This window comes from Rattus rattus, chromosome 11, assembly GCF_011064425.1.
Source record: "Rattus rattus isolate New Zealand chromosome 11, Rrattus_CSIRO_v1, whole genome shotgun sequence".
In the NCBI taxonomy this organism is placed as follows: Eukaryota; Metazoa; Chordata; class Mammalia; order Rodentia; family Muridae; genus Rattus; species Rattus rattus.
This window is the reverse complement of record NC_046164.1, coordinates 52,029,842-52,053,402: the sequence shown is the minus strand read 5'-3', so window position 1 is coordinate 52,053,402 and position 23,561 is coordinate 52,029,842. Positions and strand designations below refer to the sequence as shown.

The following is a 23,561-nucleotide window of genomic DNA, read 5'->3' as shown; positions in this document are numbered from 1 at the left end:
GTATTCTGGAAATAGATTTTGGTGATAGAAGCGCAACAATATAAATGGTCTTAACTCCACTAGTTTAGTCTATACTTGTAAAATAGGCAAAAATTGAATTTAGTGTTTTATATGTATTTCATCATAATAAAAATTGTCAGAGTGAGATAAGAGTGAGAGCAATGGTTAGCAGCCTGCTTTGAGCTAGTCCGTATGAAGATTGGATGGTAGCTGCGGGTGGGAGGTGTGCTCAAGCTTTGAGTTTCTTGGGAAGAAGTAGATATGATTGTACTTAGAAGAAGCAGGGGAAGCACTTGACAGTTACAATTTAGAGCAGCCAGTGCGCTTTGAATAGACACGTATGAGAGGTTATCCTCCATATCTTCATATTTAATAGCAGCATCTGTTTCTTTCAGGAATAATTGTATTAATGAGTTGATAAGATTTGAATTTGATAAAAATGAATTTAAGCTCAAATAGACAAGAAACTTACTGGGAATACAGTTTTTCATTGGAACACAGGGGATGGCAGTGACTTTAGCCCAGCTCACCATTTTTGAATCTGTCTTTGAATTCATTGTTCATGGAGAATTAGAACAACAATTCTTCTTAAGCAATGACTTTAACTTTTTGGAAGGGATTGGAGGTAAGAGGGGAAAAGTGCAGGGTAGATAGGAGAGGCTCAAGAAATTATTTTACCATACAAATTGGCTTATTCATTAGTTTATCTTCTGAGTTCTATAGTGTGAGCATATAAAATGCTAAAAATCTTTCCCATGTTTACCAATATCAGATATTTTGTGGCAGAAGTTAATAATAATGCTTCTCTAGTTCTCCCACCTTTTAATATTAGGTTTCTGTGTGTTGTACTGGCTGCATTCCCACCAATCCAGAGCCTGTGGCTTTAGCAAACGTAAGCATATCACACTTGCAGTATGAGATAGGTGAGGACTACTGCTTTGTCTACTCTGTAGCTGTCTCACATATTCTAGTGTGTTTTCCAGGAACATGATATTGGACTGCGTTCTCTATCAGAAGTGTAATTGGAAGCTTGGAAAGAGAATAGGTTGAGTTAGTTTCCTTTAAGGCTAGGTCTAGATTCTTTGAATAATTTTTACAAATGGCCCCCAAATGTAACCTCTCTAGCTTCCAATAAAACTGTACAATTTTAAGTGCTGAAGGCTGATTTTTATCACAAAACTAAATGTTAATTCCTGTGCCTAACTGATATTCACTGTGCTTTGTTGATGGGCTTGGAAGTGCAGTATAGTATATCTCATTTCTTCCTTCCCTCTCTGCCTTCCTTTCTTTGACAGTAGAACTTTATTTTAAAATCTGAACACTTTATTTTAGTAAGCCTGCCTCTCTTCTCCCCCTCCCACCTGCCCTCTTCCCCTGTTCCTTTCTTTTTCTGCTTTTTTCTCTCTCTCTTTTTATACATGGAGACTCAAAATGACCTCAAATAATGAATACTTTTTGTTAAGGAAGCTTGATTATCAACAGTTTCCTTGATTGCAAGGGACAAAAGTCATAATTACGTTATTCAGTGAGTTACAAATGATTTATTTAGCTATTTCTGTGAGGCATGAATTATTTCAGACATTGGGCATAGAATATTACGTCAAGTAGATGTCTTACCCTCATGGAGTCAACAGATTCAGGGAGAGAATGAGCAAGTTTGGATTTCCATGTGTGAATAGATATATTCACAATATAGAACTATAAGTACAGTTAAATTATGTGATTAGACTATGACAGGGTAACAAGATCAGGGAAGACAAGGGCTATTTAAATAATATAGTTCAGGACAAACTATCTCAAGTGTAATATTTGGTTGTAGACCTGTTTGCTGATAGTGAGCCAAGGGTTGGTCCTGTGAACTATATTCTGGGGGACTTAGGCGCCATATAGTTTAAGGTCCCCAAGGCTGGCAATGGTTTCACATATTTAAGGGACTATAAGAAGAAGGCGTATGTAGTAGGCTGTAATAAAGGATAGCATAAGAGAGATGGACATCTCCAGATTCCCTATTAGACTTTTTTACAGCCACATATAGATCTAGGATTTGTTATAAGTATATTTTAATAATATCTCCATTTAGGAGTTTTGAGTTCATTTTTGTTTTTTCTTGTGTGCATGTGTGTGAGTGTGTAGTGCCCATGCACACAGAAGCTCAAGGTTGGTGGTGAGAATCTTTCCACTTGGTCTTTCACCTTATTCTTTGAGGCATGGTTTCTGAATCAAACGTACGGCTAGCCAGTATGTCTAGTCTTGCTAACTGGCTTGCTCTAGGGATTCTCTGCCTCAGCCCTCTGGGAATGAAATTACAGTCAGGTAGCTACACTCACCCGGCAGTTCTATAGGTTCTGGGATCTTAACTCAATTCTCTTGCTTCCAGGGCTGTGCTTTATGCTGAGCCTACTCTGTCTAGGAATAGCTGCTGGTGAGGGTCTGGGAGTAAACTTGAGCAGAGGTGACTGTCTGGTGAGAGCAGGGTGGCAGACTGGCCAATCATTTTCTAGTTTGAAAAAATAGTTAGCATTATATTTACTGTGTGATTGGATACTGGATATTGGTACGAACAAGAATAAGAATAAAGGTTTTGCATTTCAATAGTGTCACAATTTGGAGGATTGTAATAATTAGGGGAAATGTCTGGATAAGCTTGTGGGTGGTCAATGGAAAGAACAAATGCTAATTGAGCTTTTTTAATGATGGGTGAGGTAAAAGACAGAGGGCTATGAGGCCAGAAACAGTAAGATTTGAGAGAGAGTACTGAGAAGCATCCAAAGAGAAAGAAAACCAAGAGAGTGTGAGGGTCTGGAGACCTCAGAAAGAGCATGTTTTAAGAATGGGTATGAACTCCAGAGAGGAGTTGAAGCAACAGGCAACAGGCAGCAGGCTTCATGGTTGGACCTTGAGTGTTCTAAATAGATGCAGGTTCATGCTGGCCAAGTGAAAGTAAATGACGTTTACACAGGAAGTGAAGACAGTAAATATTGTTGACTTCTTGAGGGAGGAATAGAGAATGGGACCCTGATACCAGAAGGAAGAAACAGGTTAAGAATGTTATTTTGTGGGGTCGAGAGGCAGTGGGGAAGGGTGTCTCACAACTGTCTGTAACTCCAGGTCCAAGGGATCTTAGATCCTTCTGGCCTCCGTAAGTATCCCCACTCACATCCTCACAGTTATATACACAACCATGAGTAAAAATGTTTTTAAACAGTTGTATTTTAAAGGATGGAGGTTTCGCAGTGTGTTCATGTATTAATAGAATGCTCCAGTTCAGCAGTAATTGATACGGAGGAAGACCGCACCATCGTAATTGAAAAGCAGCCCTCACTGAGTTGGAAAGTGCAGGTATATAATTAGACTGCTCATGCTGGTCTCACTGTCTTGTCTGTTGGGATTTTACCTGCTAATTTCTAGAGGCTTATTCTTAATTTCTAGAGGATCTTAGCCTCTGTGGGCTTGCATTTTCAAGGATGGTGACCAAAAGAAAGTAGGCATCTTCTTTGCCTGTGCTAGTTAGAAAAATGCCAGGAAGTCACACCAACCTGTCACTGGGGTGTGTTGGTTACGTCTTTCTGACTTCATTCCCTCAGATGATCAGAAAGTGTAGAAGTGGAATACTAGCACACCCAGCCCTACAGCCAGGTTAGCGAGAGCAGTTAGACAGGGAAGAGCAGACCGAGACTGATAAAATCCAGGATGGATGCAGGCTGGGGCCTGGCCATGGGTTAGAACAATCTGATAGGCTTTTGACTGCAAATTAAGTTCTTCTGAAATCTCGAAACAAACAAATGGATACTGTAATTAATATTGTATTAAATTTCAATTTTATCAAAATGAGCTAATATAGCTTTGAAAATTGAAAACAAAACAAAAAGAAAAAAAACTTACCTACCTATTAAAGCAGTTTTCCTCGGTACTGCCTGATACTTTGTCTGTGACAGGTCCAAACTGACTGAGTTTATAAACTTACTTTTGAGAGAGGGTTTTATTTTGTAACTGGGCTGGCTTTAGGGATAGCCTCCTGCATCAGCTGAGTGCTGAAATTACAGGCAGGTGCCCCTTCCCCCAGCCTCACTGTAGAAGGAAAGCAGTCAATCAGAGGTTGTATAAAACTCAGGAATACTATGTACACTGAATGAGTTTAGAAATCTTGACAAGAGAGATGCCTTCCAAATATTTGTGTATTAGAGGAGTAGGTGTTTTTTTCCATACCACCCAAACACTCATAGAATACCATTGTTATTTATTACACTCCAGTCATTACCAAGACTTAGGTTTCGGTATGTTTTTAAAACAGAAAGAATGTAAAAGGTTTTTACAGTGTTGTTTCTTCATTTACATGAGAATTAGATCTGAGTACTGTTGACTTTTCCCAGTAAGGCTCCTCCAGGATAGACAATGGGCACTGTACAGTGAATACACCTGGAATTTATAAAAGCTTCAAAGAGTTGTCTAGTACAGTATTACTTCAGGAATTTTCCATAGGTAATTGCTGCCATCACATCTAGGAGAAGCAGTACTTTTATGTCCCACTCTATTATAAAATAATAGTTCACTTAGGTGTTTATTGGCTCTCGTCACTTTCTTTATGATCTAGTGTAGGATCTGGTTAGCATTTTTTCAAAAACCAATTTGATGCCATTGTGATTAGTCATCTTTTTTATATTAACAGGAAGGAAGGATCAGCGTTCTCTAGGGACAGTTGTGCAGTGTCTTAGTTATGGTTTTACTGCTGTGAACAGACAAGATGACCAAGGCAATTCTTACAAAAGACAACATTTATTTGGAGCTGGTTCAGTCCATGTCATGAAGGTAGGAGCATGGCAGCTCTCAGGCAGATGTGGGGCTGGAGGAGATCAGAGTTCTACATCTTCATCCAAAGGCAGATAGGAGACCGTCTTCCAGGCAGCTAGGACGAGGGTCTTAAAGTCCATGTCCACGGTGACACACTTCCTCTAGCAAGGCTACACCTACTCTAACAAGGCTACACCTCTAAATAGTGACACTTTCTGGGCAAAGCATATTCAAACCACAACACGAAGTTCTTACACTAGTAGCTTTTTATTTTGCAAGTAAATTTGTTAGGTATGATTTAGAAGTCAATTATAGTTTGTTGACAGTTCTATTACAAGTAATTCCTAGATAATAAAGAGTTTTGCTTACATGGTCCATCAAATACATGAATGAATAGTTAGTTCATAACTAAATAGGACCTTAAATTATATTTCATAAAATCATATTGATTTATCTCTAACACTTTTGAAAGAGAGAGCAGGTTACTGTTTTCATTGGTTCATCTGGAGACGAGAGAGAGAGAGAGAGAGAGAGAGAGAGAGAGAGAGAGAGAGAGAGAGAGAGAGAGGGAGGCAGAGACAGACACAGACACAGACAGACACAGACAGAGACTGACTAAAATATCTAGATCTAGTCACAAGAAGCCTAAGAAATACAATGTAGATTTGGAAATCAGTAAGCAGCTAATTAGAACAGTGAAAATAATATGAAATAAGCAGAAAGAGATTGTTGTCAGCTCCAACCCATAAAATTCAAAGTAAATATGAGATGTTTTAGTAATTTAACCACATGTAATCACTATGTTTCTAAAAACACTTCTAAAATTACAGATTATTCCTTACTGCAAAGTCATGAATCAGCCTTTCTTTAAACTGTAGTTGTTAAAGTTGTCTCAGTTGTTTATAGTGGCTGTTATTTTTGTATAAATACCAGAAACCTATAGTAAAAGATTTCCAGTATTATGTATTTTCATCATACATCTCCTCAACTTATTTCTAGATGAATTCTGATGTAGACTTGCTATAGGTTTAAGAACTTTTGCCTTTTCATCACTTATTAAAGAAAGACCCTCCTCCTTTCCTGAACAGACAAGACCAATATTTGCAAGTAAGTGAGAGCCTTGGTTTGACTTCATATATTCAGTTCTCCATGTGACTTCAGGTGAATAAGGTTCCCTAAGTTCCTGCGTTTCCATTTGTAAACTGTAGCTAGTAGCACTCTCCTGCTAGCACCTCCTAGAAGCATCTCCTGGTAGCACCTCCTGGTAGCAAGTCTGCACTCACAGACAGCTGTGCTGAGGATTTGGGGGATTGGGCCCTGTGTTTGTTGTTATTGTCATTGTTTAAGATCCCCGTCTGGCTGGGTGAAGTTGCGTGTCTTTAATCTCAGCGCTGCAGAAGCTGGGGAGGCCCACCTCTCTGCACTGTAGGCCAGCTTAGTCTACATAGGGAGGTCCAGAGCACACAGACAGACAAACAAAACAATTAGCATAGTGTCTTCAAGAATACCATAAGCAGTAAAATTAACAGAATTTTTATCTACATATAAACATTTTGTTTTTAAGCTTTAATTTCATAGCTGAAGTAAATCAGACTTAGAGAAGTTGTCAGAACCAGAACAGAGACTTTCCATGAGCTGTTTGTTCAGAGATCCCCACATCCACTTCTGTTCTCACATTTGTCCTAATAATGACTTTCATAACTGAAGAGTACAGGATCAGTCTTCAGCCTGCGAGAGGTCCCTTATATCCTATACCCTACTCACTTTGGCTAATTATCTTTAAAAATGCTATTTTGTAGCTTTTTTTTTTGTTCTTAAATTAGGGTTTATTTGTTACATTTACATGGTCAGGTTATGCATTGAGGATGAATGGATTATCCTGGAAATGATTTTTTTCATTACATCCTTTTTTTGTGGTCTGTGTCAGTTTGTTTTAATGTTGGTGGTTTTACCTTGGTCACATATGGAAGGTAGTGTCCACTGTATTTCTTCTATAAGTGAATTTCTATCTTTCTGTTAGGATAGTTCTGTTTTTGTTTGACACAGGGTTTCATGTAGTCCTGGCCTGCATCAGACTGGCTGTGTGGCTCATCCACTCTCAGTTTTATGCAGTGCTGTGACCTGAACTCAGGCCTTTGTGCATGTTAAGTAAGACCTAACTAAGCTATGCCTCCATCCCCTATTAAATCATATTCCTCATACTGTATTCACCCACTTGTTTTAGTGTCCTTTGGATTTTGTTTTTTTCTTTTTTTAATTAACTATTATACTGATGATTGCCAAATGGCAGTTTTTCAGATTCCGTCATTCTTCTGTTTATTAGTTGGCATTGTACTGCAAGAGACTTAAACAGAGTGCATTATTACCATCTTGTCATGTGAGAACGGTGGGTGATAACAGACTTGACTTGGAAGAAGCTCCCGGGAAAGATACACTCAGCATCTTTCTGAGTCTTAGAAGTTTCGTCTGCAGTATGTGTTCATCCCATTGCTCTCAGTGCCAACTTTTCTCTCTCATTCTCTGGGTTTTCATTTGTTACTGCCAGCCTTTTTTGATGCTCAAATGCACTGTGTTGGTGAGGGGTCTTCTATGCTGGCTTTAGTAAACCTTAAATGACTTCCTGGGTTCTTGAACCCTTCCTTTTGACTTAAGAAGGTATTATGGATGCATCGTGTTATTTCTCAGTGCCAGGCTTAGAAACACTCATTACAGTAGTTGATGTGGTATTTAGAAATAAAGATTATAGCAAGAATGTTTCTTGCTACTAGGATATTATTCTGCGATATTTTTCAACTGTCAAATTAAAACATTACAGTTTGTATTTGTTTCTTTATTAAAAACCACGATTTCACACTGATAATTTATGCCTCCAGTTTGAGTCCAACACTGTTGAGTTGATTCTGACTTAGCCTCTTTCACTGTGGGTGTCTCTGTGTATCCCTCCACCAACAGTAAGCTGAGTCGGTGGTTATCCCCAGCATGTTTGCTTACTTGTTCCCTGTTTATAGTCCCTTTCCTGACCACATCAGACTGCTGCTGCCACCCTCCAGACCTTGCCTAGTGTGGGCTTCTGCAAGGCTGCTATCCCACTGCCACACCAGACTGGTCAGTAGTAACTTTTTTTCATCCATATTATTGAGATGTGGAGAGAACTTGGAAGAAGCCTTAGAGGGACTGTTGAGCGTCGTTGGGTGAGTGAGTCCATCAGTGTGATTTCCTTTTACTGAAGCTCTTTATTCACAGTATGCCTTCTTATGTAACGAGTGCTTTAGCCGCTGACAAAGGTCCTCTGTAAAGAAGCCTATCTAGAAACTTAATATTTATCCATTGTGCCACTGCTCAGAATTGAGGGAATTTTTCCTAAAAGTTGTTTTGCCACAGTAGCATTAAACCATGACTGTATATACCAAACAAAGTGGGAAAACGCTCCATATTAAGTAAGTGTAGCTAGTAATATTTATGAACCATTAGATTTTAAAATACTAAATGCACTAGGAAAAATTTGATGTACTTGGAGATCAGACAGAAGTTTTTAGAGTAAAATTAACTTGGAAATATTTCTGTCACTGGTGGGCTTTTTAATTTTTAAGGAAGACAGAATTTCCAGGTTTTGAATGTTGGATGTGTGATGGTGAGCAGTGAAAAAGCTCTGTTTCTACTCCTTTAACCTACTGGCTTTTAAAGGTTTTCTTTAATTGGGCTTTTTTTCTGTGGGCATATTTGACTCCCTCCAAAATGAATGTATTTTATTATAACATGTTGTACATTAGTCTTAATCTTGATAATTCTTGGATTCTAGTGTTTTATTTTACCCAGCAATATCAATTACTATGCGCCTGGTAAAGATTTGCTATATGAAGAAATACCAAGTTGATTATATACAAAATTGTAAGCAGACTTAATTCGCTCTATTTTTCTTGTATAAAAGCCTTATTTGGTAGCCAGAGCTGGAGCCTGGGGCATCTGAACGGGGACTGTGCTATCAGTTTTCACAGGATGGCTAGTGCACTTCTGATAAGGAAACTCGGTGAGCATGGTCTCTTTCCAGAGGTTGGGACTCACGTAGCTATAGTCTTAGAGATGACATCAAAGATGGCCTTGGTAAAGTTGCCTGGGTGGCAGTGTAGCCTCTGCTGATGTGTGGCAGTCAGCAATACCAACCAGCAGCAGCAGCACAGGAGCTGAGACAGTGCCAGTGCCTCTGGTGGCAGGGATGAGACCCACCAGCACAGAGCCACAGCAGCCTGTCACCTTGCATAGAGCAGTGTGGGACTTGCCACTCTTGTTCCCTGAGTAGCCCCTGCGCACAGGGATGATGGAAAGCTTGGCCAAGATACTAGGCCCTCGATGGTAGTGGCCACCTCCTTGGTGCACTTAACATTAAGACCAGCATGACTGTTGTAATTCCCATGTCTTAGGGTTTTTATGATTGTAAAGAGACACCATGACCACATCAGCTTTTAAGAAGGGAACGTTTTATTGGGTCTGGCTTACAGCTCAAGGTTTGGCTCATTACTGTCCCTGTCGGGAAGCATGGCTGTACGAAGGCAAACATTGTGCTGGAGAGGTAGTTGAGCATTCTACATCCCAGTCTGTAGGCGACAGGAAGAGAGAGTGACAGTGGGCCTGGCTTAAGCTTCTGAAACTTCAAAGCCCATCCCCAGACACACTTTCTCCAAAAAGGCCACACATCCTAATAGTACCACTCCCTATGGCCCATGGGGGCCACGCTCATCCAAATCATCATACCCCAATGGTGACAAAAGCCTTGAACCTGGTCTGTTGCTCTGCCCCATCCTAATCCTTTGGGGACATTCCCTGGAAAAAGTCAATAATCTTGCATTTCTTAGTAGGCTGGGGATCAAATGGGTCTCCTCCAGAGACTTAATCTGTGTGTCCTGGACCAGTGTGGTGATGGAGATCTACTCACTCTCTGTCTCTGCCTTACCTCTGAGGAAGCCTCTTTGGCCGCCTTGGCTTCCTGGGCCTTTGGGCCTGGGCCCTCCCACCACACCAGCCCCACCCCCACCATTTGTTTGTGTTTTCTTAAAGAAGATGTTTAAAAAAAAAAAAACTAAGATTTTTTTTTTAAGTGGTAGAAAATAAAACCAAACATTTTAAAGATAATACTTAGAAATGTATATTTTTTGGCTTACAGTGTTTTAGAAAATAGCATGTTCATCACTTTACAAAACACAGCCAACACTTTAGAAGAAATTTGTTGCTTTATCAAAAAATGCCACTTAAATTACTCAATGCTAACTCCTTCCTGTTTGCCTTGTTTGTTTAGTAGAATCGTTTGTTGTAGATCCGTGTACTGGCAACTCCTCATTATTTAAGTCCTTCATAATTGTGTCTGCAACTCTTCATTTATTTGGTACTTCACAGTTGTTGACATGTTGGGATTCCTTAGGTAAAGGAAACAGCACCCATCTTTAAAGAGATGGTTTCAAGGGGTTTGCAGCCCCACAGGAAGAACAACAACATTAGCTAACCAGGCCTCCAGAGCTCCCAGGGACTAAACCACCAAACAAAAGTACACTCGGAGGGTCCCATGGCTCCAGCATCATATGCAGCAGAGAATGGCCTTGTCAGGCATCAATAGGAGGAGAAGCTCCTGGTTCTTTGGAGGCTCCTTTCCCCAGTGTAGGGGAATGCCAGGGTGGTGAGGTGGGAGTGGTTGGGTGGAAACAGGGGAAGGGGATGGGAGAGGGAGGGAACTAGGAAAGGGGATAACATTTGAAGTGTAAATACATAAAATATCCAATTAAAATGCAAAAAGAGGGAAAGGTGAGGGAGAAGGAGAGAGTGGGGAAGGGAGGGAGAGAGAGAGAGCAGTCGTTTCATTTGGTATAAAATAGTCTTTAAAGAGAAAAAGGTAGTCTTACCAAGTCAGTGTCTATGGAGGCCAAAAGAGGACAGTAGATCCCTAGGAGCCGGAGTGAATGGCAGTTGTTAGCCACCTGTTATGCTTGCTGGGAACCCAACTCTGGTCAGCTGGAAGAGTAGCAAAGGTGAAGCCATCTTGCCATAGCCTCAACTCAGTATTAAAAGAAGAAATCTGGATATAAAGGGGGAAATGCATAAACAATTTAGCCACTCTGTTCCTGGGGTTATAAATTTGTGACACACAGAGATGTTTAAGAAAACTTGAATAAACATTTCTTTCTCTTATAGCCATTGAGTATATTGCTGTTTTTCAAGTGTTTTTGTTTTGTTTTTGTTATTTTTTTAAAGAAAACACTCCTAAAATTCTCTTGCATGGTATTTTAGTTCCTATATTGGTTATAAGATAGAACCAGTTGTTTATGTTCATATGGTATATTTAAATGAATCATTTCTGTACTTTTTCTGAGTTCTTTAGTTATGCCTTTGTTACCCCTCACCATTTTTATGGGCATAACCACTGGTAATATACTTAGTTTATTTTACATAATTGTAAAATCTCAGTTTAGAGCAAAAAGGGTTACAAAGCCTTGTACAGTGTTCCTGGAGCTACCATTGGGAAAATACCCTGGTAGTTATCCAGACATTTTCTAACGTCATTTTAAGTTTTAAAAATTCTACAAAGTTCTTGCATGATGCAAGGCAAGTAATACATGAACAAAAGTATTAGCACAACTACTAATATCTGAAGCTCCCAGGTTCAGGGCAGGGCTTTAGGTGTCCAAATAGAGCACGAGTCCATGTCAGAGTCAAGTCTTGCTGACTTATGTGCAACTAGGAACTCACATTCTGGCCCTGTTCTAAAGATAAACCTTTCTCTGGCAGCTGGTTGTCATGGTGTCGCCACAAGTGACTAGTGTCCATAGTTAGTCCTTGAAACTAACTGAGGAAAGATGGAGCAGGCCTGCAGCTTCTTCCCCTTTATCCAAGTTGTTGCTTCCTCTCATGTTTATATCACGGTTAATTAAAGTTTCATTTTCAGAGCCCTGCCTTTTTACAGTGTACGTTAATTGAAGTTTCCTGTGAGAGGTTACATTCGCCAGTGGAACCAGACCTCCTGAGACTTTGTAACTTGAAAGTCTTTCATTTGAAAATGAATTTAATTGTGATAAATTCTTATTCGTACATTGTTTTATAATATAATATTTTTGTACACATGCTAATGTTTCAAACATTAGTCATCATGTCTTTAGACTTATAGAAATGTCAGAACATAGAACACAGAACATTTTATAATGGACAATATAATTCATTAAATATTCCTTTGTGATTTCTCTTCCCTTGTGCCTTTACAAACCTGTTGGTATTTTATGAGGGTGCTTTCTTTCATGCTGTAATTGAAAATAGTGTGCTTAGCTTTACAGCACTGACTCGTTCATTGTTCTGGCTAATAACAGCAGAAGTGGATTTGTCCACAGTACCTCTTCTGCCAGTTGCTCCTTAACACTGAGAACATAAAGGTGTAAGTGTGTATGCAGCAGCTGATAGCTAGGCAGAATTATATACCTGCTCTGGTCAAGCTCTGCTGCAGCCAGCGATGAACTTGACTATAGGTGAGATTTTCTCAGAATGACAAAAGGCACAGGAAGGAGGAAGAACACGACACTAAGTTTGAGCTTTGACACGCACTGCAATTTTGGTTCCATAGACACTCCCTACTTGGAGTATGCATTTTGGAATTATTAAACTGTCTGAGCCACAGCTTCCTGATGTATAACCCAAAAATTATATTATCACTATGGATATAAAATGTAAGTATATAATTTTAATATATTATACTAGTATTCATAGTATTGTTGAATTCCATGAGTTAAGTCATGGGAATCTTTTAGCATAGTTAATTGGGAATTGTCAGTATATCTTTACATACAGAAATGCTTTATGATTAGAGCTTAATTTTTTAAATTACTGTTTAGATGAGTTTATGAACATCTTTAAGATTTGGAGGACTAGCATTAACTAACATTAACTAAAATTTTAACTTAAATTTTATATGAGACTTTAGAAACTTTTATTTTTAGGTCTGTAATTTAATGTAAGTTCTAAGGCTAGTGACTGCATTGGCTTTGTAAGATTTATAAGATTTATGTTTATGTGGATGATAGGAACAAGTGATTTGTATGGTGTAAAGTTTGGATTTCACACTGATTTGTATATCAGGTATACTTAAATCAGGGGATGGACCCAAAGCACTCCCGATGACTGACAGCTGTGACTGGTGCTTCCCTTATATCCTAGTCTCTGGCATCTTATCTAGAACCCAGGATTCTCCTGGGCTTCTTTGAAATGAGATATCTTGAGAGTGGTATTGTTTATTTTTATTATAACTACAGGACCACAAGTAGCCAATTCAAAACAAAACTGATTCTTTTAAAAGGAAGAATTTTTACACTTCATGAAATACTTCAAATGGTAATTCCATGTTGGAATATAATAGTGTCTTGTGTAGTGTGGAGGCTCATAATGTAGTAAGGCATGACGTGTAGCAGGTGTTAGCAAATCACACATTGTAGATGCTGGGCTGTTTTGTAGAACCAGTAAGAACCATAAGAGTTCAGAGGCAGAGATCACTGCCAGCGAGGGCATTTCATCCATTTGTATCCAAGTTGTATGCCTGGCTGAGTCCCTATGCATGACTCACGACTTTCTTCGAAGGCTGTTTCAGTCAGGGCTGTAGTGGCCTCTCTGTTGATAGCTGTGTCCACCCCTTCCTATCTCTTAATTCTCATTTCTTGCACCCTACTGCTTTCAAAAAGCTTTCACTCCTTAAGCCTAGTTTTCCTCTTTTTCATGTGCTGTTCCAAAATAGCGACATTGGGGTGGGGCTGGTGAGTAGAGCGTAGGAGGGACGGATGCAACACAGCTTTTTTTCTCTTTTCAACCAAGGAACTACATTTACTGTTGCAGAAATTGCTTTGTTAGCAAAAAAAAAAAAAAAAATCTTTTTATCTCCAGCTGTCGGTCTTTCTACTTCCTGTATCCTCCTCTGCCTCTCCTGGAGTTCTGCTTCTATTCACCATCCTTTTTCCTACCACCCTGCTCTCCGGAGGCCTCACCTTTAATACTAGTACTCCAGAGGCAGGGTAGGTGGATCTCTGTAAGTATGAGGCCAGCCTGATCTTCATAGCGAGTTCCAGGACAGAGACACTGCATCAGTGAAACAAAATTTCGCGAAACAAAACACCAAAGCTCCAAACTGTTGGCTCTTTGGAGTATTCTCTTCAGGTTGTTGGACTGTCTCTTCCAACTTACAGGCGTATCTTCTTCATGAAAAGCTAATAACTCCACTGAGCTTTTATATTACCACCTCCAGCCTTAGGAGCCCCTGTGCATACCTGACATCTCTAGGGGAACTACACGTTTTCTTAGGTAACTGCTTGTAGTAGATTACCCATTGGTAACATTTTGCACTTGTATGCTATTAGCACTAAATTTCTAAGAGAAAATATCTCAAGTGTTAGTGAGGTGTCTTGAATCAAAAGTTACCTACAATACAATGACTTGGACCATAGTTCATATTCTAGTTATCCATTGATAGACATGTGATAGACATATGTATGATCTCTTGGCCAGGTGCCTGTCTGTCTCTTTACAGAATATATAGATAGCAGCTACATTTCACGATAGTTAAAGGACATGGGAAAATGGATGTGTAAGTGTATATTTAGAAAAAATTCCTTAATTAACTAATGGCAACAGTAAGTTCCTGGGCTGACAAGAAGCCTCCAGGGAATTACTGCCAATGCCGGTTTGATTCCTGAAATCCACAGATAGAGGAGATAACTGATTCTTGAAAATTGTCCTTTTACCTCCACACTTACAGCATACATATACACATTTATTTGCACATATACATATACATACATATACACATGCAAAATAAATGCATACCACTTTTTTAAAGTAAGTTCCTCTTCTCTTAGTACTCCTCAGAGTAGGTTGGTTGAGGTCCATTAGGGGTGTGTTTGGTTAGTCTCATGGTTGATCCATGATAGGTAATGAAGCATACACAGGAGGTCATGTTGAAATGGACGACAGGAAAATGTTTAGAGCAAGGAGTTCCTAATTTGCGCCAGAAAGAGTAAGGAGAAGGCAGGCAGATGGAAGAGAGGAGAGCCAGTCTGAGTTGAAGAGTATCGGGGCCACAGGACACAGAGCACATTTAAAGAGCTGCAGATCGTGACAGGGTCATAGGTTACGCTGCTGTGCAATGTCTGCCGTTCTAGAAACAGCTTGCTCTGAAGCCTACAGTGGCCATTTACTAATTTGTTTATACCTAATTAAGAGTTCCACCTTGAGAAAACTGTAGGCTCAGCATGGGAATGAAAGTACTCATTTCAGAGCTGCTGCAGTGTCCACATGAAATAACATTCATAAATCTTGTATTGCAGTACATAGTTAATGTTAGCAACAGTTTTTATTGGTGTCCTAGCCATTTTTAGAATTTGATCTTCTCCGTCAGCATTTTGTAATGAAATGTTCTAGGTTGGCTGTTCATTTTGTAGTGCTTTAGACAACAACCCTCTTTTGTTATAATGGAATCAGAAAGAATTTTAAAGGTAGCTTAGCTAAGTTATTACTGTTTATTAAAAAACTGGGCCTGAGTTAAAGAACTAGCTATGGTGGCTCTGTGACTCAGGGACACCACCCGGCAAAGGTCTCTCTCCATTCCAATGTTTGGTAACATCATGGGAACACCAATACTTTGTTAACAATTCCAAACTCTGAATAAATTGCTAAATACATTTTACAGAATGCTCTGTCCTGTGCCTCCCGCAGTGGAGGTGTGGCTGAGCAGCGCTGCATGAAGCTTGGGTTTGGGTGGGCAGAGGGCTGGGGTAGCTTGGCATAGCACTTTGGCACTGGGGATTTCCTCCGCAGACAAGCCTCTGCTGATTCCTCATTGAAGCATAGGTTGTACAGCACTCTAAGTCTGATCTGCTCTGGTTATTGAGTAGCATCCAGCAAATAATGTGTGCATGCGTGCTCAGCAGAGTGTGATCAGCAAGGAGCTCGTACATCCTTTAGTAAATTATGTCAATTTTAGCAAATGTTAGAAGAACTTCTTTTCTTCTAAATGATTGTAATTAATTAAATTCTGTAGGGAAAAAGTTCAGACTGATTTATAAAGAACTGAATTTAGCTTAAAAAGGAAGATTCAGGAAAACACAGGAGATGAGAGTATTCAAGCAGGTTTCTTATCGGTCTCTGAGGAGGGAGAAAAAGGAGCCACCATAGGGGCTGAAAGACCAGCAGTCTTTGGAACAGAGGGAGCTAATACAAAACCCGAGTCCTGCTCACAGGAAGAGACGCTGTTGGCAAGGAACCCAGGCATCAAGTGGAAAAGTCAATTCTTTCCCTAAGTAACTCTGTCTTGTGTTAGCATTGTATTATTTTAAAGATGCATTCAAAAGAAAATTAGTTTTACAAAGCTACTTTAGACCACCACAGCCGTCCACTCAGGTTGAGTAGTAAGGACTGTACAGTTTCGTTCCCTGTTTTGAATTTCTTCCTGTGAATCTGGTCTCCTTGGAAACTCGATGTGTTGGATTGCTTAGATTGGTTCTTTTACTATTGAGAAATCCGAAGCCAGAGAGAATCTTATCCTGTTTTCCTGGCTGAGAGTTTGTGTGGGTGTGTGCAGTGCAGCTGTGCTGTGGGTTTCTTGGCAGTCAGACAGGGCAGCCCTCCATGCAGTTCATGGCAGAAGGAAGAACTTCGTGTAAAAAGCCTACTTTGACTGGATTAGATTCAGTGGAAGGCCCCTAGGCCGGCGCTTCTGGCCGGAGCCTCATTTGTTTGGCTCTTTGGATCCAGCAGCCTCGGGCCCATATACAGGTGTTAGGATACAGATGTGTCAGAAAGAGCTTTGTCTCAGCATAAAATTGTCACTCAGCAGTACAGTTTTAAAATAAGATTTTTATTAGTTAATTATAATTTGCTTGGTTTTTTTCTTTAAAGATCACATATTGAAAAGGGCAGTCTGAAAACATTGCATGCAAATGTGAGTTTAGAATTTTCTATAGTTTATGAGAATGCCATTTGTGCACAGATGGACCCGCAGTGCTGCATCTACCACTTCTCTGTGTCTTCAGCCCCGTTTGCCCTCCTGTGTGCTCTGCAGACACTCGGTTTTCCCCAGTCTTCACATCAAGTGCAGACGATGTGCATCTCTCCGATTTTCAAGCCTTCCCTTGGAACAGCTCACTCTTCACACAAGCAAGCAGAGAAAAGCCCCGGCTCCGTTCTCGTGCTCTCTCCTTGTGTATGCCCTTGCTCTTGGTTGTGGCCTTTAGTGTTATAGAGTAAGCTTCTGTGCTTCGTGTGCCTGCCCTCAGAGCGTCTTTCCTAGCGTGATCCTTCTCCCACTTTCTGCCTCTTCCTCAAATAAAGTACAATAAAAACAAACCAAACACAACTCAGCAGGATTACCTCAGTCCTTCAAAATTCTAGAGCTTTTATTGTAGGTTTTAGTTGATGTAGTCAAGTCAGAGGACTTATCCTAATTCATATTTTCATCCTCTCCCCTCTCTTACTCTCACCCCTTCCATTTTCCTTAATGACTAGCATGATTTAAACTTTTCCTTCCCCCATCTTTCTCCGTTTCTCAGTTACCCCACCTGAATCTTTGCTTGGGGCACTTAGGTTTCACAGGGGTAAACATTTCTGCATCTGCTCACTGCTTCATGCTGCAGCGCTCACACTCGGCCTGCCTCCCACAGGGTGTTCCGCTGTATTCTGTGCATTAATGGGCTAGGTGAAGTGTCAATCAAGTCTGTATGTAAGTTGTCTGTGCCCATGGAAATGAATGGTTTCATCCTTTAAAAACTCTGTATGGATGTTCATTTTACTACAGTTTGTCTAACTGTTTTATTTTTTTTTCCTGTTTTAAATTCTATGCATTTGAGAAAGCAGAATCGGCCTCACTATTTTCAGCTTATCATAGAGTGCTAGATACTCTTTTACGACCAGTTATTGAATTTAACTGAAAATTTAATCTCCCATCTTTGCTTCTAAAATTATATAGATGTGTTCACAATTCTATGGTTTTAATTTTGAAACAATGTGCTTTAAACTGTACCTTCTTTTCTGTCTTACAGTTCACAATTGGACGCTTGAGGATACCCTGCAGTGGTTGATAGAATTTGTTGAACTCCCACAATATGAGAAGAATTTTAGGGATAATAATGTGAAAGGAACGACACTTCCCAGGTCAGTGGTTACCCAGAGGAGTTTCTATGCAGTAAGAAGTGTGGTTTAGATGTCACTTTTCAATTCAAAATCTGCAAGGTACTTCTGAGGCTGATGGTAGAAACAAAATACTATACATATATCTGTTTGAAATATTTTATCTTTTTCTTGTTTTATTATGTTTTTATTCTTTGTGTGTACATGTATTATGTGTGTGTGTGTGTATGTGTGCGAAATGATAGTGAAATGCTGACATTAGTTAATTATTATAAAATACTTTCAGTTTCATAAACTTCGCAATTTTAGTAAGTTATAGTAGAAAATAACTTCAGAAAATAGTAGCTCATCAATACAGCAGCACAATTATTAGCCTCCCGAAGGCTTTTAGTAGCTAAGTTTTAAGAAATTGTTTCTGAAGTAGTTGCTTTTATACAGATGAACTTTCAACAATGATTAGCAGTATTCGAAGTGGTGAATATGGCACTCGTGTATTGAAATTTATAACTTGGAAATACCTTGTTTACTGCATTTATTCTTTTCTATGTACAGGATAGCAGTTCATGAAACTTCATTTATGATTTCCCAGTTGAAAATCAGTGACCGGAGTCACAGACAGAAACTTCAACTCAAAGCACTGGATGTGGTTTTGTTTGGGCCTCTGACACGTTAGTATCCCTCTCCCTCGGTGTGGTACAGTGGTGCAGTCTGCCCCATCTGTGTGCTGTTGAAGAGAACAGACAATTGAGAGGAGCAGGCAGCCAAGAGGAACCAAGAACCATTCGCTAACCATGAGGGAAATATGGCTTATAGGATGAGCTTTTCTGCCACAGAAATAGGAATGTTCAAAGCTAGTTACTACTATGAAAAGCTGGGAGACTGGCAAACCTGAGGAGAACCTCTCAGAAGCAGAAATCTAAACAAACCCCTTGAGACTGTAGTTGTCTGCAGTACACGTCTTGCATGACACCTGAGAGCAGGTGCTCTGGCGACTTTTTAGTATACACATAACATGGACGCACCCTGGACTTCATAGCCTAGCCACATGAGGTTTCTCTAGAGTCACCTACCGGAAGCATGCAGAGTATCTTGTGGTGGGAACAGTTAGTGTTTAGGCAGTGTCTTATTAGTGCTTAGTTATTCCTCTGATGAACTGCCATGACCAAAGCTAACTGAGGAGGGAAGGGTTTATTTGCCTTACACTTCCATATCACTGTTTATCACTGAAGGAAGTCAGGACAGGAACTTAAGCAGGGCAGGAACCTGTGACAGAGGCCATAGAGGGGTGCTGCTTACTGTCTTGCTCCTCATGGCTTGCTCATTCTGTTTTCTTATAGAACCCAGGACCACCAGCCCAGAGGTGACACCACCTACAATGGACTGGGTGTGCACACATCAACTACTGATTAAAATTAGTAAATGCCCTACAGACTTGAATATAGTCTGATCTTATGTAGACATTTTCTCCATTGAAGTTCCCTCTCAGAAGACATAAACTTTGTCAAAGTGACATAAAACTAGCCAGGAAAGGCAACTGACCACTCTAAATTAGATTTCCTTGGAGCCCTAAAATTCTACATTATATTTCATTAGCTATCATGTATCTGTCTTCTAATTAGTCTCTGGAAAGTTGGTATATATTGACAGTCAGGGCAAGGTTAAAGTGATATTGAGTAGAAGTTTTATGTTTTACATTTCTGAAGATAGTAGCTCTTGTGCCTTCTGCACAGGGCCAAGTTAACATTATACCTGACAGGTTAGGGAAGAAGGATTCTGCATTTTCTCTCCTCCTAACCCCTGTATCTCAGACAACTGGCCACTAGCCAACTAGCTATGGCCCTTGAACCCAGGGCTTCTCAGTTGTGTACATGGTGGAGCTGTGGATAATGTTTGTTACTCATAGAGGGTATAGGGGAAGAGGTTTTCCTGTTGGTCTTAGCATGCTCAGGGATATTCCTGGCCTCTGCTTAGGGAGGTACTAGTATCAACTTCCCAGCACCTCCCTGTGTGTTAACAAAACACTGAGACCGCTGATACTTGAGGAAGTGCCTCATGGTGAATGATCGATTCTCCAGTTTGTGTCTCAGTGACAGTGCCCTGGCCTAACTGAAGGAAATGGAAGGATGCTATGGAATCCCTTCTCTCTGTGGGGCTTCTTTCAGTAGCGTGGGATCGATCAGAATGAGGCCAGTATGGCCACAGGTGCTTTTCTTTGCCTTTCTGCAGGTCTTGTATGTTACTTAGATCAAATAAGCATACTGTTGTTGGAAGAGATTGATTTTATAAAACTAGAATTTGTATAGGAAATACTCAGTTTTGTTTGCTTTGGATGTCTGCTTGTTTGTATATTTACATTGTATTACTCTCAAATTAATTTACTATCTGCTTTTTTTTATAGGCCCACCTCATAATTGGATGAAGGATTTTATTCTCACAGTTTCCATAGTAATTGGCGTTGGAGGTTGTTGGTTTGCTTATACACAGAATAAGACATCAAAGGAACACGTTGCAAAGATGATGAAAGACTTAGAAAGTCTACAAACCGCAGAGCAGAGCCTCATGGATTTACAGGAGAGGTAACTAAAGAAAGCTTCCCACTCCACACGGGCGTGGTGCCTCCTGTCGGGGATCCCGCCACTGGGGAGGTAGAGCTAGGAGGACCAGGTCAAGGTCATCGTTGGCTGTGTAGCCAGTAAGATGAGTGTCAGCTTGTGCTAGTAAGAGCTTGTCTCAAAAATCCAAAACAAAACAAAATTTACTAGTAAAACCACCCTGACTCTTGACGTTCACATCAGTAGAAATGCCTGTGAAATGCTGCATGAGTATGTGTGGAAATAGTCATTTTAGGTGAGTGTTCATACTAGGAATACGTGCTTATTTCATTTTGTAGTTTTGGAGAATTACAATTTGGGAAAAAATGTATAGAAGATCTTAGGAAATAAATCAGATACAGGTAAAATATAGGTGAATTTTACTTTCAAATAGATTTAAATGTTTTTAACTTTTTAAAAAAGTCTTTTTGAAGAGACTTTTTTGTGATCCTTGTCTTTTGAGCCCAAGATAACAAAAAATGGCCAAATAATAGGCTGCCTGATATTTACTCTAATTTAAGATCAATGGGAATGCTATAAATTCTGATTTTGAAAAGTAAATTGTTTGAGACAATTTTTTCATTGAAATGCAATTTTGGATACTTAAGTGATGAATTTTTAAAAATGTATTGTTCTCTAAGACTTGAAAAGGCACAGGAAGAAAACAGAACTGTTGCTGTCGAAAAGCAAAATCTGGAACGAAAGATGATGGATGAAATCAACTACGCCAAGGAGGAGGCCTGCCGGCTGCGGGAGCTGAGGGAGGGCGCAGAGTGTGAGCTGAGCAGACGCCAGTATGCGGAGCAGGAGCTGGAGCAGGTACCCTTCTGTGGACGCCCCGCTGCTCAGGGGCGGGGCTGGGGACCCCTCTTTCTTTTGTTTTCTTCCATTTGCTCCATCTGTACTGTCAGGTATACTGTTCTGCGGCTAATAAAAAATAAATTTTTAGCATTGATCAAATTGATATTTTAAAAATAACAAAATAGTAGCCAGAAGGTGAAGTTGCCAGATTGCTGCTTCCTCCATGCAAGTTATGTCCTGCTAGGTTCATTGGCCTGAGTGCACAGGAGGTGTTTACTTAGATCTGTAGTTAAAGTCTCTATTTCTAATGTCACCGTGCAACAAAGGACGTCTACTTTTGAGCTTCTCTAAAGCCACAGGCTGCAAATGTTAAGGATTTCTATAAGTCATCCCTTTCAAGCCTCTTAGATGGTTTTGAAACACAATCCGCTAAAGTCTTCAAAGTTATCGGCAAAGATGTCCTTCCTACTGTCTGCTTCCTCCACTCAGCAACTCAAAATAGGATGGAGTAGGCTTTCAGACAGTTCTCAGTGCTGCGGAGAAGGGAGGAGGTAAGGAATGTCACAGCATTCATGTGTATCAGTTTCCTGTCCCTGCAGAGACAAATCGCCACAAGCTTGGTGGCATAAATAAATGTAGGTTCATTACCACTCTGAACGTGTCTGCAGGGCCGTGCCCTTCTGGAGCCTGTGATTTCTTTTGTCCATCGTTCTAGAAGTTGCCTTAATTCTTGTCCTATGGCCCCTCCTTCATCTTCAGAACACATTCTGGCTTCTCTAGTGCCGTCTCATTTTTCTGACTTAGCCATTTATTGACTGAGAAACTAAGAAACCAGATAAGAATTGGGAGACTTGTTCAGAATTAGTCAATTGTAAAACAGGGACAAGAACCTAAGTACTCTGCCTCACTGTGTACTGCTTAGGTACTGCTGCCTTTCAACTGAGTGTCAAGTAAAAGATCAGAATTATACGATGAGTCTTAATGGAATCTATGGGTAAGTGCATCTATTGAGCACCACTGTTTCCTCTAAGGTGTCCTTTTGGAGAATTTGTCTTACTGAACTCTGGTCTTCTCTTGTTGCTACCGACTACAGATCTCTCTTGAAATAACATTTTAAATCTCTTTCCCTTGACTTAAGTTCAGTAAGCTTGGATCTGATTAATTTTTGTGTGTGGTGTTTTCTTTATCTATTTGCAAAGGTTATATATATTTTTTCCTAAAATGTTTTTTAAAAACTATTAAAGTTGATTTTTAGATGTATTTTGTAGTTATGTCCATCTCACTGGCAAACCTTTCTGTACAGGCTATAGGAAAGAGTCAGGGAGTTAACAATAAAGGCCTATCCAAAGTTACACTGTGTTCAAGAACTAGGTATGCCCTTCAGGCTCTTCTGCCTGAAGTTTGGTTCCTTCCAGGACAAACAGCTTGCTAGCTCATCCTCTAACTTTCCAGTCAGAAAGTAATCCGGAAGAACTAATGGTACTTTTTGACTTATTAGCATATGTTAATTACCCTCCACAGTGGTTTCTTTGTGCCACTCTCATCATACAGAGTGTTTCCTCCCCCCCTCCTCAGTTACCCTCTTCTGTCCTCTCCTGCTCATCACTCTTCCCACCCATTCCTTCTACTTTCACGTCTTTTCACCTAATTATTATGACCCAATGAGTTTGATTCGGTTCCTTTATGGAGTCCTTGAGGAGGGAGTATTTACAGAAGCATGGGCTTACCAGTGGCCAGTGAAGATAATGTCTGTCCTTCTCTGAGTGAACATTAACTGCCTTAGGACAGTGTTTGACAGGTGACTGCATCTCATTTTATCTCTGATTCTGTCACAGAGAGCTTTGCATGCCTTCGTAGACCCTAAGGTTGCTGCAATGTGATGTACCAGTTGTTCCAGTATAAACATAATCCTCTTGTCATCCTGAGGCAATCAAAGATGGCTTAAAGGAGAACAGTGGGTCTTGTAGGAAGAACTCTGCCCAACATGATTGTATTGATAAGAAACACCACCTCGAGTAGTCAGTGTGCAGAAATCCTTGCTTCTACACTCAGGGGCCTGCTCTGAGCACTAACCCCTGTGCTACATAGAGAAAGGTACAGATGAGGAGCAAGGTTATGTAACCGTTTCCTTTCGTTACACAACTGGTATTCAACAAAGGCAACATTTTTGTGTGTTTTATTTCAAATCTGTGATTTCCTCTACTGCTGTTCAAAGCTTCATTTACTGAGGAAGTAAATGATTAAACT

At 40.1% G+C, this 23,561-nt stretch overlaps 1 protein-coding gene across 1 annotated transcript in view; it reads left to right on the top strand.

Moving 5' to 3' along the window:
• Positions 1 to 23,561, top strand: part of Stim2 (stromal interaction molecule 2) — a 136,224-nt gene that overhangs the window by 100,575 nt on the left and 12,088 nt on the right. The window contains exons 4-7 of the mRNA XM_032917169.1: positions 17,835 to 17,946; positions 18,475 to 18,590; positions 20,321 to 20,498; positions 21,155 to 21,332. Coding sequence (XP_032773060.1) covers positions 17,835 to 17,946; positions 18,475 to 18,590; positions 20,321 to 20,498; positions 21,155 to 21,332 — 584 coding nt within the window. The remainder of the gene's footprint in view (positions 1 to 17,834; positions 17,947 to 18,474; positions 18,591 to 20,320; positions 20,499 to 21,154; positions 21,333 to 23,561) is intronic.